General features: G+C 36.3%; 2 protein-coding genes across 3 annotated transcripts in view; one reads left to right on the top strand and one right to left on the bottom strand.

The window, feature by feature from the left end:
* Positions 1–1,413, bottom strand: part of LOC145664416 (uncharacterized) — an 88,184-nt gene extending 86,771 nt beyond the window's left edge. Inside the window, exon 1 of the mRNA XM_081731099.1 lies at positions 1,233–1,413. Coding sequence (XP_081587225.1) covers positions 1,233–1,274 — 42 coding nt within the window. The 5' untranslated portion in view covers positions 1,275–1,413. The remainder of the gene's footprint in view (positions 1–1,232) is intronic.
* A 142-nt stretch (positions 1,414–1,555) lies between these two features.
* The window catches only part of LOC145664415 (uncharacterized), a 123,454-nt gene continuing 108,274 nt past the window's right edge, over positions 1,556–16,735 (top strand). For both annotated transcript variants that reach the window (XM_081731095.1, XM_081731096.1), the window contains exon 1: positions 1,556–1,686. The gene's annotated coding sequence lies outside the window, so the exon portion shown is untranslated. The remainder of the gene's footprint in view (positions 1,687–16,735) is intronic.

Below are 16,735 nucleotides of genomic sequence, written 5' to 3'. Positions count from 1 at the left end.
GCATTCTAGTGTAAAACTAAGAAAGTAAAGTGTGTGCCATAGTGATTTCAAGAATGGCGGTACCTTTTTCACTACCCTCGCTTACGCGTACACCCACCGTCAGTGACGCGCCTGCTCCCTTCGGACGCACATCAGCTTCGACCTACCCTGACAAATAATTGATTTGTGCATTTGCACCATTAATTATACCGTGCATCTGGAAACTGAATTTATACCCAAATCGGAAAAAAATTGTGATCAACAATTCTCTCTTGTGGCCCCCTTTAATTTTAACTATGTCAAGTAAGATACATTCATATCGCCCAGCGCTAATCTTGTAAGAAATGATAAGAAGGAAATTAGTGAAAGAATTACGCCAAAACTACACGTGCACGCCATAAAGAAATAGAGCAAGAAAGTATGAATTTTAGGGAAAGAATTCTTTAGAGAAGAAAGAATTATTTACTTATCAACTGATACGAACATAAAAAAACGTACCTGTACTTTATATCTGCATGTGTAGTGCCCTTGTACTTGATCTATGACTATGTGTGTGGGGGGAAATTTAACGCACATCACGTCTTGTGCACTACGTAGAAAATTTATGGAATTTCATGTAGAAGTGGTAATAGAACACAGAAGAAACGCAGACCAGGGGGTCCTCATCTATACTATTACCCCATTCACCTGTAATTAAGACAGAAAAGAACGTGCCCTGAGGGCTCTAAACCGCCTTCACTCGCTAACGCTCGCTCCGCCATAGTGTGAATTAAACTTTGGTACAGAAAGGAAGCAACCTAGCTACTAACCTATATGGGGGGACCTGTGTTGTAGAACTTTGCATTGTTTTCTACATTAAAATTGAAATAATTAGAAAGCATAACGCTCCAATACTTACCAATCCGGTCGCCAGTTTGCCGTAGTGGTTATAGTTAAGGAGCCGTACTTCCCATTTAGGGAAGGACGAGAAACGCCACACTTGAAGGAATTATTCATTGACTATCTAGGATGTTAAAAAGTAGGTAATAGACTGAGGTCTTGCCCTTGTACTTAGGGTGTTTAGGTAGTGCAACAGTAAGATGTATCCTCGTGCACGGGAGATGAGAAGTAGCTGTTCTTAACTATTACCGCCGTAGTTTTAATTATTCGTATTATGTGTATTTAATAATTAACTTACTACTTTGTCGAACGTATTTATAACTTATCAATATCCTGTTTAACATTAATCATACAGTTACTCCTCATAAACTTACCTTAGCTTTTTTTCGACCTTGTTGGATAGGTGTTTCAGCCATTGAAATGTCTAATAAATATATACCAAATCCTTTCTTCTACTTTCGTAATAAACTCCTGCTAATTCATGCACCATAGATTATACCACCAGTACCGTGCTTTTTCAAACTTAAATTTGGTGATCAACGTAGCAACAACGTTGATTGGTGGAAAACAAATAGCAGTAGCAATCTCTTCGTGTAAACTCGTTAAGACTCGGGTTGCGTCGTTGTATATCTTACTGCCTTTAACTATTCGCAAGTTAGAAAGTTGCAAACTAATTTAATCTTTCTAATTAATTTTTGTGTGATTGTGTGAATTGACAGTGCGGTATGTCCTGTAATTCAAACAGTAGCTACTAATCTATCAGAAATAACATTCAAAATGTACCAGATACAAACTAAGAACAAACTTTTTCTTGATAATCAGGCGAAGGTAAGTTGTTCGCTCTTTTTCTTTATTTCTCTCTCTTTTTTTTTTTTAATTGCATTAACATATCATGTTATGGAAGTATGCAAATATATTCAAAATATATTACTAGTATTTTGCAGTTTGCCGGGTAGGGAGATTCGTGTTGTGTACATGACATTATTCGGTCATAATTCTGAAGATTAAAGCATAGAAGAAAAGAGAACTTAAATTCAAATCTTTCTTTTTCAGACTGGTTCTTCCACATAAAAATGTGTTCTGCTTTTACATTATTTATTTCGTTTCTTTTTCTTTTTTTTTTTTTAAATGGGAAATTGAATAAGAGATGTTTTTGCTGTGAATATAAACTACACCAGATTACGTTTATGATTCATTTAGTAGTCAACACTCTTTAAACGAAAATTATTGATTTTTTGTTCTGATTCACAAACATATGACTCACCCAGGAGGGATGTGAGAGAGTGGTTCTTGTCCCATCAATGAAAAAGATGAGTTTTAGTTCTGTAATGCTAATTTGATGTTTCGTCTAGGGTTCCCAACCACTCTTTTTTTTTTTTTTCAGGCGCGAAAATTGGTCTGGGCGTTTTTTTTTATATATTTTTTCTGAAACCGGGTAAATGTCCTCTTTTTGCGGGAGGGGGGAGCATGGGGGTTGGGCAAACTGTTTTAATTACAAGACTTGTAATGACAGCTATAAGAAACTTAATAATAGCCTAAAGAAATTTAATATTTCCAACCATAATCGGTATTGTACAAGTTTAACTATGTATGTCGGCTTTGTGGTGGACATACAACGTATGCATGGTTTTTGTCGGGATTTTCCTTTTTCTTCCCACTTTCGCCATTCCATCCATCATCACCGTTTTTTACTAGTATATTAGTATAAATTTATTAAAAAAACAATAAAAATTACCCTCCCAAATAACGCCCTGCTTGGCCTCGATGCGTAATCGTGACCAATAAGCTTTTTTCAAAAATAAATAAATAAAGGAAACAGACCATTATTGTAGTTAATTGATTAGAGTTTAATATCCCTCTTCAGTACCAGAGCTATGTGAGACTTGTCTATTGCTTAAAGTGGTGACTGAATCACTATTTCGGATTTTATCAAAGGCTTGACACACCCATTGAGGATTGAACCCGCGAATGCATGAAAGAAAGCATGACCGTTAGCCATTGCCGTCTCTGGCATGTAAAATTTGGGGGGGTACATCAAAGGAAATTATCTAACTGCTAGTGAGTATCTAAATAAATTAAATTAAAATAAAATATTGAATATTTCGTATTTCAAAATATTGGGGGGGACGCGTCCCCCCCCCCCGCCAGAGACGCCCATGCCGTTAGCTAATTGCCTTCCAAGAAGTATGCGATCCACAGTAAAGAATGGAGTGAAAAAGCAAAAAGGTGGAAACGACCAGTGTTGGGTACGTTACTTGTAAAAATATAACGCGTTACGAGATACTTTACTTTCCCTTAAAATGTAATAAGTTAGTAACGCGTTACTTTTAGGTGCGAAACTTTGAATATGTGAAAAAATTCGTATTACTTCAATTTTCCGTACTACTACTACTACCACTATTATTATTATTATTATTATTATTATTATTATTATTATTATTATTATTATTATTATTATTATTATTATTATTATTATTATTATTGCACGTTCTGAATCTTATTATGTAGATGCGAGAACAATTTCTTATATGACAGCAATATGAACATTTTCATATAATGTAACATTGACTAAGGGATGGGCACGAGCGAGTTTTCTTTGAAACTCGACTCGACTAGAAACAGACACCTTTGAGATCGAGTCGAGTCAAGCCATATCGATCCAAATCCTGTGTGTAGTTTCGAGTACTCTCTTCAAGTATCCTACATAGACAATATACTGTAATTACAGTAGAGCGTCGATTATCCGAACGTCGGTCAACCGAACGACCGCTTAACCGAACTGTGTACTCGCTCGCACCTGTTACTGTCCCACCCTACCGTCCATCATCCCCCTCACTCCCAAACCAAGTTTCCCACAGTAGTCGCCGCACTGAACCACCGCTGGCGGAACATTGCTTCTAATGGGGCCTTCATAAGGCGCTGCTGACCGGCCAAGCCGCCAGTCGCTGTGTTTCAACAATCAGCACACTTCTGTCGGTTTGGCACTGGCTGTAGAAGTACAGTACAGTACAGTACAGTTCGATTATCCGAACAAACCAGTTTTCCGAACACCCATGTCCCCCAATTACTTCGGATAATCGACGCTCTACTGTATTACCAATGACACTACTACTACTACATCTTCTTACTATTAATTATAACAACACTGTGTATAAACTTGAAAGATAGGTGGTTTATATCTGAATACTAAAGAGCTAGTTGATTGCCAACTTCGGTGTCGTGAAGTCTAGGAGTCAATGACATTGTTCAGGAGCTTCTGAATTTGGGTTGAGGGTCTAGATTGAGAATTCGGGCTCGAGCATAACATTGTTAAAAGTTATAGGGCTCTTGCTAAATATCTTCAAACCTGTTCGGCCCGGGTTTAGAATTGTCAACGACTCAAGCAGCTCGGTTCACAGCTCATTCACTATCGAGCCGAAGTGAGCCGAGTCAACAGCACACCCCAAGCGAGAAGTGAGCCGATGGTTCATCCCAAGCGAGAATCGTCTCGATTCATATGCTTAGTTGAGCCGAGCCGAACTAAGCTCATTATAAAAATCTCTTATCCAGACGAGACTGAGCTCATAAAAATCTTGTGGTCCCGTTATCGAGACGAGACGAGATACGAGTAGTGCAGTATTACATTATACTAAAAGTATTAGTATAATACTAAAAGTACATTAAAAGTTTTGTATTATACTAAAATTATTAGTATAATACTAAAAGTATATTAAAAGTATTGTATTACTGCTTACATTTCTTGTGGCTTTCGTTTTCCAGTGTAATCAGGCCATGAGTCCAAAACGAGTTTTAGCTTGACTCGTGCCAATACCTATGCGTTAGAAACAATGGTTACTTATTATTATTCTGCTCAACTAATTATGAAATAATAACAATATTGTTATGTAAAACTAAAAATTCTAATATATCTAAATAAAATAGTTTGTGTGTCTGTCTGTCAATCTGTCTGTGTGTCTGTGTCCGGGCTGGGGACCAGACGAGTGAACCGAGAGTTAACAAATTTTGGTCACGGGTACCTTGGTCCAGGCCACAGACGGAGACGAACTACTTTTTTTTAAATTCAAACCAGGGGGGTCTCAGGGGGGCGCTTACCGGGACATGTAAAAGTAGTAGAAAATGATCGATATTAGTGTCAAATACATAGTTTTCGCGGTCGCTGAGTTCAATAGTGAAACACCGATTGCATTAACTCCGAAATTCACCCTATTCAGATGCGGGCCGGGGTCACTGGGGGGGGGGGTCCGAGCATGTAAAAATAATCAAAATAATCGGTATTATTGTCAAATCCTTAGTTTTCGCGGTCGATGAGATCAATGGTGACACTTCTATTAGCGATGACGTTCAAATTCAGCTACCATTGTATGTAGGCCGGGGTCACCTGCAGGGGAAGGTTACCGAGACATGTAAAAATAATCCAAAATGATCAGTATTAGTGTCAAATCCATAGTTTTCTCGGTCGCTGAGATGAATGATGATACTCCCACAGGCGTTTTTTTTTTTTTAATACAATCCCCATCGGCTGGGAGGACATCCGTTTTTAAAAATTGCTCAGTTTCTTTACATAGATATTTTATCTGACTCATGTGAAGATGGGTATTTCAGCTAGTACAGATTATAGACAAGCATTACATTACAACTAATAAAATGAGGACACATGAACTTGGGGTGAACCAAAACTTGACAGTAACTCTAAAATCTATACATGCTTTTTAAAGCTATTTGTTTCAAACTCTGGATACGCAAACGATCTGAAAGAACTCCAATATTACATACCATCAACATTACATCAATAAAGTAGGCCTGCTCATCAGAACACAATTTATTCATATTAACCCCTTACTGTATATTTACTGTGTATCGTTAATTATGACACCCTAGTTGTTGATAAATATTTTCCGCCGGGGCACTTCAGACCATCATCCTCAGCTTTTAAGAAAAAGTATTCTTTCAAATGTTCGAATGGTAAAATATTATCGTTCTCCATCTTTATAAAAACAACACCAATCAAAGTAAAATAGATTACCGGTGCCATTGCACTCGTAGTTTACTCGTTGGATGTATTGCTTTGGAGCTGACAAAATCTTCCAGGTGCTTGCAATCAGTACGCGTGATTTCCATGAGACTGTTTTCATTTTCCAAAAACAGCAAGTGACACTATGATCTTATCTGTTTCTCTGTGTGTCGGTGACTGTCGGTCACTGACATACTGTACGTAGTTCATGCTTCAGTTTCATTCTGAGAAATTCACTTACAAGAAAGAAATATTTGCTTCCGAATATTGTAGTTACTCATTCGAAATGAAACGCGAAAAAAATAACGCAAACTAGGTACGTTACTTTAAAATTTGTTACGCGTTACAAGAAAACGTTGCTTAAAAAGTAACACGTTACTAGAAAACATTACTTAAAAAGTAACGCGTTACTTGCGTTACGTTTCTTCCCAAGACTGGAAACGACAGACTGTAAGATGACGATATTTATATGTGTTTTTAATTTCAAATCATTTATTTCGAGTTTATCGAAACTTAACCGTCGAGCTCGAGATCGAGACAAGCATCCGTTGCTCGAGACGAGACAAAGACCAAAATACAGATTTTTGACTCGAAACCATATTTGTCGACCGAGACTGTGTGCAATATCGTTTTGTTTTGATTCCATGTATTACCTATCTTCAAAAATTCATTTCGACCGGTTTGGCTGTTTTTTTTTTTGTTGTTGTTGTTTGTTGTTTTTTTTAGTTATGATGTAACAGATGTATTTCTCTTTTGTAACATATTATAGTTCTTTCTTCCCTCCAAGATTTATATACAGTAAAACCTGTCAAATTGGCCACCTCTGTAAGTTGGCCATCTGCTCATCTTGACCTGGTTCGTCTTGAACCTGCATTTTCCCATAAGACATTTGTTACTTATTACTGTCTAAGTTGCCCACCTGTCTATCTTGGAAGTTGGCTGCATTGAATCAATATTTACCTTATGATGATAATGATAAATTTACTTGTGTATCTTGGCCACGCAAACTACCGTTTTGTTGCTTTTCTTAACTCTTTCGTATTCCCATATGAGAGGCAAATGTTCTGTCTTTGTGAGTGCAGACAAAGAAGATAGATTCCCACGATTTGTTCTTGGAAGTCAACGGCCAGAACACTACCCTGATAAAAGAATTGTGAAGGAATATGCGAATAAGAAAAAGTGCGTATTTGTTTATCCTGACTGTTTTGGTAAAACCATTAGTTATATCGGCTCCTTTCATTAGTTGGGAGCTTTAGTAAATTCTCAAGTCTAAAGCTAACCATCTCAAGTGTTAACTATTGGCACCTGACGGCTTGTCGAAAGGTGGCGAAAGTTTTGAGATATGAATTTCCTTAAGATTTTCTCAAAACACCTTTTGCTCCGAGGGAAACACTTGTAGCTCATTAACAAGAGGTAGTTTACTACAAGTTTAGAATGTGTATATGTCCCAAAAATAACTTTAAAACTACGTCTAGATTGAACCAACATGAATAAATTTGTTACTAATAACTGATTCGCTATTTTGCGAAAGGTATCTACAAAAAATATTTGTCAACCAAGGACCAATGACCCCATGCAGTGTCAAAAGTATTATTATTATTATTATTATTATTATTATTATTATTATTATTATTATTATTATTATTATTATTATTATTATTATTTAAAGTATTAGAAATAAACCTTTGATATTGTCTCCTATCTGTGATAAGTATGTTGAATGAATCTTATATAGGGTGTTTAATAAGTAATGGTCATAAATTAAACCGTAGATAGTACATGCCAAAACTAACAAAAAAGTCTTAGTAAACATGTGTCCGCAAACGCTTCGTAACGGAGATAGGGGCTGTCGAAAGTGTGGGAAAATGAAGTTTAGAGACGAATATCTCAAAAAGTATGAATCGGACAGAGGGCGGTCCAATGAATGACTATCGAAGTCAGACATGCGCTATGCAGAAATGCATGGTTGATAACTCTGCAATGCGCGCGCAAGGGATTCGCCAAAGAAACGGAAGGAATCCCGGAAAATTGTCTAAGGAAAGGGGGCTCGAGATGAACATCGAGGGCGAGTCTATCCACCAGTAATTCATACGTCGTGGTACCAGGTCGAAAGCTCGAAAAGATACAAAATGGCGGACAATGTTTACGTGCCGTGTGTGGTTGCATAACCAACAGGAAATGAGAGAGGCAATCGAAGAAAGGTGGTGGTGCATGTTCTAAACTACTTCAGAGCACATTCCTAAGACGAATGCACATGTACAGAGTAGTCCTTTACTGTACCAATACCAAGGTAAAACAAACGATGCGCGAAAATGAATGGAATGGCCGAAAGGAACACTGGTAGAACATGCAAGCCAGCTGGAAATACTGAATCGGGGTTGCAACAGACGTTGAGCTCACCTTGGGTGCATGATGTTACGGGTTCAAATCCGCTGAAGTGCCCACTGAATGCAGTGGTTCTGATCTCAGATTTTCGAGAAAGGGTGGAACAATGGTGCGGACATATTCAACAGGATGCCGACATGTTATCACGAGTACGTGGATCTTTGCGAAAACGAGTACGAGCATGCATTCGCATGAATGGACGACACTTCCAACATTTACTTTAATGATAGAGGTCGTTAATTTCTCATGCATCTCTTCTGTGGCTACACATCTGGGTATTTACTGTTTACCTTATGATTAATGCTGTACACCTTACCAACATGACGATTTCTGTTTGTTGATATGGAGAAACACTACATGTCCATCATTTTTTGCTTGTTGTAATACATTTACGCGTTCAACATGCGGAATGTGTCAGATTCGCCTCCCACATACTCAAATGTTGTCATGCTTTTCCCATTGCAATCCAGTTTGCGGATATTCGTTACGTTAACTGCTTAGCACATAATGCTTCATCAGTGCCTTGCATACCGTTTGATTTACCTAAGTGCTGCCACACTTGTACGTATGCATTAGTTGTCGGAATTCTTCCTGGAGCAATTTTGAACGTACATCACCACACTTCGATTACCTCTGTCATTTCCTGCTGGTTATGCAACCACACACGGCACGTAAACATTGTCCGCCATTTTGTATCTTTTCGAGCTTTCGACCTGGTACCACGACGTATGAATTACTGGTGGATAGACTCGCCCTCGATGTTCATCTCGAGCCCCCTTTCCTTAGACAATTTTCCGGGATTCCTTCCGTTTCTTTGGCGAATCCCTTGCGCGCGCATTGCAGAGTTATCAACCATGCATTTCTGCATAGCGCATGTCTGACTTCGATAGTCATTCATTGGACCGCCCTCTGTCCGATTCATACTTTTTGAGATATTCGTCTCTAAACTTCATTTTCCCACACTTTCGACAGCCCCTATCTCCGTTACGAAGCGTTTGCGGACACATGTTTACTAAGACTTTTTTGTTAGTTTTGGCATGTACTATTTACGGTTTAATTTATGACCATTACTTATTAAACACCCTGTATAAATTATGCTTTCCTTACAGACCTATAAGGAGCCCTGTTTCTTAGAGGGGGTACATATTAATACTGAGTGGAAAATGTCGGACACCAAGGACATGATATTTATTTATGCAATGTGTAAGCTGTAGCTTCTTTTCACCTTAAGTTCCTGACTGTTTATTTTTTGAACATATATTTTTTAAACAAACAACTGAAAATTTTGGGAGGGGGTGGAAGTGGCTGAAAGGAGTACTAAGTCCCTTGGCCACCACCTAGCTACGAGTCAGCTTTACTATTCATTAATGTCCGCAGTTAACATTGTGTACCCCGATGCAACTAAGGGGGAGGGGGCACGGTTGCTCAGTGGTAGAGCGCTTACCTCTGTTGCGTGGAGTACCTGGTTTGATCTCCGAACAAGTAAGTTTGTGGTGGACAACATGATGTCCTTGGGTTTTCTTGGGGTACTCGCATATCCTCCCATTTTATCATTCCACCAATTCTTCCATCATCATTTACTTGCCTTAATCATCGTCTCCCTTAGTCTAAAAGGCATAATCGTGGGACGGTAAGGGTAAACTGAAGATTTCATTTTTTAAATTTCATTTCGATGCAACTAAATTGATTGGAAGTGCATCTGGTCCCATGTCTTTGGCAACTGTCATGTTCCACTAAGGGTCATCACTACAGCGAAATTAAACTACCACTAATTTTAGAGTTTTTCTGTAATATCTTCAAAACAAATAAAAATATTCGAAAAGCACAAACGTAGTGAACTAGACAATACGATTGTGCATGTGATACCTTTACCCCAGTTCACCTATCTGCTTTTGGTATGCCGCTATTTACAAAACCCGCGAAAAATGCTAAATCTATCTACAGTTCTCGAATAGAAAGCAGATAGATGAGTTGGGATAACGGTACCACATGCAAAATCGTATTGTCTAGTTCACTACGTTTCTGCTTTTCGAATATTTTTATTTGTGTCGAAGATATTACAGAAAAACTCTAAAATTAGCGGTAGTTTAATTTCGCTATAGTGAAAAACCTTAATAGGGTATTCGAGTTTGAAATTTTTAAAGTTTGAAAAGGCCAATAGGAGATGTCAGTGCTTCTAGCAAGAATCATATTATTTTACGCAGAAATGAGTAAAATACACTAAATTGAATTAAATTTGATAAATAATATTGGAAGAATTTCACATTTAGTCTTGCTCCAATTTAAGAATTATATACAACATTCTCTTTCAGAGAAGACAAAAAAATAATTTATTAGGAGGGAAGGGATACTGTCTGCTCTAGCATCTTACTAGCTGCAGACCTACTAACCTAAGAAATACATTAGGAGAATATAAATTTACTTTATAGTTCTCAATTAGGAAACTTTTCTCTGTATTGGGGATGTCTACTTCCGAGAAAGAAAAAGTCCAGTTTCCGGAAAATATATTTTCTGGTTATCCGTTTTCTGGAAAATTTTCTGCCTTCCGGATAATTGTGTTTCCGTTTTCTGAAAAAAAAATCCTCTACGTTTTTCCGTGCTCCTGAAAATTGTGAATTCTTTCATCTTCTGGAGAAATTACTTTTTGTTCTGTTTTATAGATTTTCTTCTTATGAAGAACAGCCGAGTCATATAACCTCTGGAATGAGTGTGAAGTGAGTAAGAAGAGAGGAAGGGGTGATATACACATACAATGGTGTCTATGGGTGGGTGGAAGTGTAACGAGTTTTCAATCATTGTATTCATTAGCTTCTCACCAGCTCCAATATGACAATGCCGTAGGGCGCTTATACCTTTCAGCATTGACAGAAAAATCTTTAAATGTTAAAATCTTAATCCAGATAATCAGAATTGATAATATAAACTTTTTTTTATTTAGGCGGCGTTTTCAAAATAAAGCACCGCACGATCATGAGCTATAGTAAAGTAGAGAAAATCATATGCAAGTTTTTGCCTATTTTAATATACAGAATGGTCCAAAAGTAGATATATAGGTATACAGTCTCGTACTGATCGACTTTTATATAATTTACTTATTGTCATCCATACAGGTTTGTTTTTAATTTCTTTTCACTTAGTCGGAATATATCGACTAAACTTAATCAATGCAGGGTTGTATACCTACTTCCAGGCCACCCTGTATTTAGTGAAATCATTGGAGTTGGATACGAATGCTTTAACAGATCATTAAACATTTAGTCATTTTCATTATTGACTTTTAAAAAATTAATGTTTCTTTTTTATATTTATATTTTACAATATGTGTAAAGTTAAAATCATTAACAGCTCTTCCTAGTGGTATTGGAAACAACCTCCCAAGTTCAATACAGAGCCGTAGCTAGAGATTACAGCATCGAAGTAGAATTCGACCAGTGGCGAAGGGTGATAGTTTCAAGAGGGTAGGCCCAATGTTCTAATACTGACTACTACTACTACTACGAATAATAATAATAATAATAATAATAATAATAATAATAATAATAATAATAATAATAATAATAATAATAATAATGATAATAATAATAATAATAATAAAATGGAACAGATTAGACATAAATATTTTACTACAGAAACGCAAGAAGACAAATTCACATAAATTTAACGTAATTGTAGTCCATCGACAGCACTTATTCGATCCGGGTCTCAATTTTCATAATGAAATTCTCATATGTGACTCATAGCTGAAATTAATTCACCGTAATGCAATTTAACTGTTTTAATTTGGCGTGATCGAGTGGGGAAGATGAACATTATCTGCGCTTCACAAGAAACACATTCCGCCTTATGCAGAGTCATTTCGACGTATGATAAAGCATCATACTAAAACACTGACTACTGCAGGAGACTTATGTTAGTCGAACTCTTTAGTATGTCACTAATCGCGCTTCAAAACGACTCTGCATAAGGCCCATGTTGTTTAGTCTACTTGTACTGAAACAAACTCTGCTTGTAAAATTTCGTCTTTAATTATATTGTTTAAAACACATGACAAGCATTCAATCAAGTCATTTTGTGTGTCACTTAATTCCCTTTTAAAAGCAGAATCATACTTAAATAGTTTTTCATACCCTGCTTTTTATATGTCAACAACCCCAAATATTTTTTTGTACCAATGCAAGCAGAACTCTCTTGTCCTCTGCTCTATTTTCAACACAAGGGTTGGTCTTCGTTCCTTAATAACACATTAATTTTCAAAAGACCACTGAGTAGAAGATTCTTTAATAGGAATTATATTAAGTTCATTTTCTCCACTTACTGGCATTTTCTCTCATTCACTTTGCAAATGAAAAAAAAAAATGTCGCTCACCATATCAAAAACACACACTCTCTACTCAATTTTAATGAACTCAACGAGTCGTACATGTTTGCACCAACGTAACTGAATAAAGGGGCATTATTTTGCGATAATAAGCGTAGCACCTTTAGAATTGCTCGTTCCAGCTTTTGCGTTGCGTTGCGTACCAAAATTAAGCAAAGTTGGTATGGTATGAGGCCCACGTTCTCTTGCTTTTTATTTGTTTGACATATCGAATCGAAATCGAAGGTCTCGAGAGAAACGCTTTATGTAGAAACGAAAATCGATAAGCGCTGAGGCCGGTCTCTTTCGCAGGTTATTATTACCAACACGTTCTCTCGCGGGATTTTCTGAGTAGCTTGGCGGTAGTTCTACTGCCGCCTGAGACACTGCTCGGTGAGCCTCCCAGCAGTGGTGCTAACCACGATTTCTTTATCAAACAATTTTTTTCTTCAACTTAGAAAACTATCATACATTCTGTGAAAAGAAAATGAATTAATTATAAATTATAATTTCTGAAAAAAAAATGGTAAGCCAGGCCTCAGGGTCTCTTACGACCTTTCGCCACTGAATTCGACGCACTCTACACTACACACGAGCTTTTTCTTTAACATATGAAAGAAGTAGCTTTTGTTGTTATGCTATGCTGAATTTTTATTCAACTTCTTGAACAGACTATTGCAACAGCCAAAAGCGATCATTATGTATTCTTTTACAAATAAGAGAAAATAGGGTGAATGTGCCACTAGTCAGCCCCTCACCAGTAGTCAGCCATTTACGCATTTTCGAAACAAAAATAAGAAAACGTTACGTTTTGACCCTTATCAATATGAAGCTTAGCTTTTAGACATTCATCCTCTACACAGCCGATCACATGTCACACCGAAATGTCACCTAGTGTCGCAACAATAGGTGGACAAAGAAGACACTATGTTGAAATGCGTGAATCTACTACGTAAAAAATAACAGACGAGACTTTTTGTTACAAGTGTGTATTTGTTATCTAATGTAAAAATAATAAATATTCTTTTTATTTTTTAATTTATATATATATTAAGGAAATGAAAACAGAAAAAAAATTTTGGTAGATTTTGAGCATTTCGTTTGTATAGGGGGGGCCGAGTACTGGAATTGAAAAATGAGTGATTTTCTAATAGTCAGCCCCCGGGGCTGAGTACTGGAATTATAACATATGTGTGCAATTTCGTCCATCACATGCCCAGACCAAGTATTCACTTCCCTTCTGTTAATAGCATACAGCATGACTCACAAATCTTTGTTTTTCCAGTAGTCAGCCCCGGTAAAAATGCAAAGGCCGAGTACTGGTGCCTCGAAAGCCAAAAGTCAGCCCTGTTGGTAATTTTACTGCAATTTTAAATATCAATATCCAAATTTGCAAAAAGCCAGGTTCCCACTTACTCATTTCATGGAAGTAAATATAAATGAATGAAAAAGGAATAAAAATTTAAGTTAAGAAATTAAAACGGTGGTCAATTCACCAGTACTTAGAAGAGTCTCTCTACAATGCACTGAGGGCTGGAATGACTATACGTGAAGCTAGCAGAACATTCAATGTTTCTCGCAACACACTAAAATAGCCAAAGTTGGATTTGGGCAAAATAAAATGGATATATTTAATAGAGTATACAATATTGTAAAAAGTGACAATAGAAAGAAACTTTTCAAAGAGAGCTATCTAGGAGAGAAATGGTATAAATTGTTCTTACGAGGAAACCCAGAATTAGTTTGCAGAGTTTCCGAAGGCAAGAGCAACAGTCACCGAAGAATTTATTCGGAAGTGGTTTAAAGAACTCGAGGTACCTCCAAAGCATTAACGCATCCAATATTCTGCAAGATCCCACCCGAATCTTTAATGGTGATGAAACTAGTTTTAGCCTTTGTCTCGAAACAGGTGAAGTTATCCTATCGAAAGGTTTGAAAAATGTTTATGAAGTCCGACGTGCAATTGACAAACAATCACTGTTCTTCTAGTTTCCTCTGGCAAACGGCGAAACTGTATTTCCAACGGTTATCTTCCCGTATGTTAAACCATCGCCTGACATCATAGAAAGTATCCCAAAGGTCTGGTTTTGGGGAAGATCAGAAACAGGCCTGGATGAGGATTAATACTTCTTATGAGTATATTGTAAATGGTATAAACAAATGGCTGGAAGAAATAACGTTAAAAGACCAATAATTTTATTTGCTGAAGGGCATCGCACACATCCAACTATGGAATTTAATGTGTTTTGCATCGAAAACTGAATAATTCTACATGCCTTACCACCTAATACAATACACATTCTTCAGCCAGCAGATGTTAGTGCCTTCAAACCCCTCAAGATAGAATGGAAGAAGACAGTTCATGACTGGCAAAGCCAACCCAAAAACATAAGTCTGTAGCAAAATCTCATTTCTCTTCACTTTTGTCAACAGTAGTAAACCGTTCTTTTCTCTCCCATTCAATTAGAAATGGTTTCAGGTAATGTGGCTTGTGTCCTTTCAATGCAAATACTGTAGACTACTCTAAATACATTAAAAATAGCTTAGTGAAAAGACGTTTGGAAAAAGATTGAAGTGTATCGGCTGACTGATTTCCTCGCATATCCCTTCTCTATTTCCTTGTCAAGCAGATCGTACTGAAATATTGGTCCATAATGTAATGGAAGATGGTACGGTGTTTTGAAAGATGGTACATTACTTCAAGTTCAAAGCGCCAACGATAATATTGAGAAGTCATACACAGTCATAGATAAAGCTCCCGAAAAAAGTTCAAATAACAGTAGACAAGTCTCACCAAATTTTGAAAATAATTTATTTTGGCCAGAACCAATTGCGAAGACTTCAAAGAGGCAACGAAGCAAAATAAATTATCAAGTGCCATATCGTCAGATGAATGGAGAAATATAATGATGGCCAAGATCTTTGAACGGAAGAAAGCAATTAAAGCCAAACAAAAAAAGAAAAGAAAGAAAAGGAAAGAAAAAGAGCAAAAAAGAAAATTCCAACTTCCTGGAATTTTTGTGAAAAGACAACTACTACATTATTATTATTATTATTATTATTATTATTATTATTATTATTATTATTATTATTATTATTATTATTATTATTATTATTATTATTATTTGTAAGAAGTAAATGCTTTATTTGCGTTTTCTAACTTAATAAAGGTGTTCAAACATGGTGATAAACTGATGACTGTGACATATTTCTACTCTAGTTCTATGAGAAATATTCCTAATTTCGTAGAATTTTTATGAAGACATAATTCGATTTTATTTCATATTTTTGTGAGTTTTTTTTTCTTTTGGCGTTTTCTAACTTTTAACTGGAGTAATCAAATGATATTGCGATATACTGGTCATGAAATTTAGCTATGATCTAACAACTTTAGTTCTATTTGAAATGTTTTAGCTTCATGGTTGCTTATATTTTTACGAAGGGTCCGCTCAATACAATTTTGTTCCTGTTTTTCCGAGAAATAAATGATGTGTTTTTTTATTAGACAATTATAATGCAATCTGTTATATTTGTAGTGTCATGTAGCAAAATAAAAAACGCTCCATGATATTACATCTGTTTTTATCATTAGTTTCAAATTTTGTTGGCTGACTTTAGGTTCGTTAATGGCTGAGTTCTAGAATGTAGTGGCTGAGTACTGGTATTTTTCGGCATTTTTAGGAAATTTATAAATATTGTTAAAATCCTAATAATGACATTAAAAACACTCCTTTCATTGTAAACTAGACTAAATAATGAATACATATATCATGAAGAAGTCTCACTCTGTTCAAAATTAAAATCAAAAATGACATTCGAACTTAAAATTTGAGTTAGGAGGCTGAGTACTGGCACATTCACCCTATTTAAGTTTTACGTCCCACGTTGATGCCGGTGAGGCTAAAGGAGAGGCAAATAAGAGCTGTTTTCAAGAGTCTTGTTTTGGACTTTCTGTTAAACTTGACAAAATTACTTTTAGTTGTGTACAGGTCCACTTGGAGAACAGTTATGGAAGTTTACAAATATTTACATTTCATACTATCGATAATAAATGAAATTACAATACAATAAAAACTTTTTTTAAATGTTCGAAATAGGCGACGGCATTAATTTCCAGTAATAAT

The sequence above is a fragment of the Thermobia domestica genome, chromosome 11, assembly GCF_964235325.1.
Source record: "Thermobia domestica chromosome 11, izTheDome1.hap1.1, whole genome shotgun sequence".
Taxonomy (NCBI): domain Eukaryota; kingdom Metazoa; phylum Arthropoda; class Insecta; order Zygentoma; family Lepismatidae; genus Thermobia; species Thermobia domestica.
Note: the sequence above shows the minus strand (reverse complement) of the source record. Positions and strands in the feature narration are given on the sequence as shown.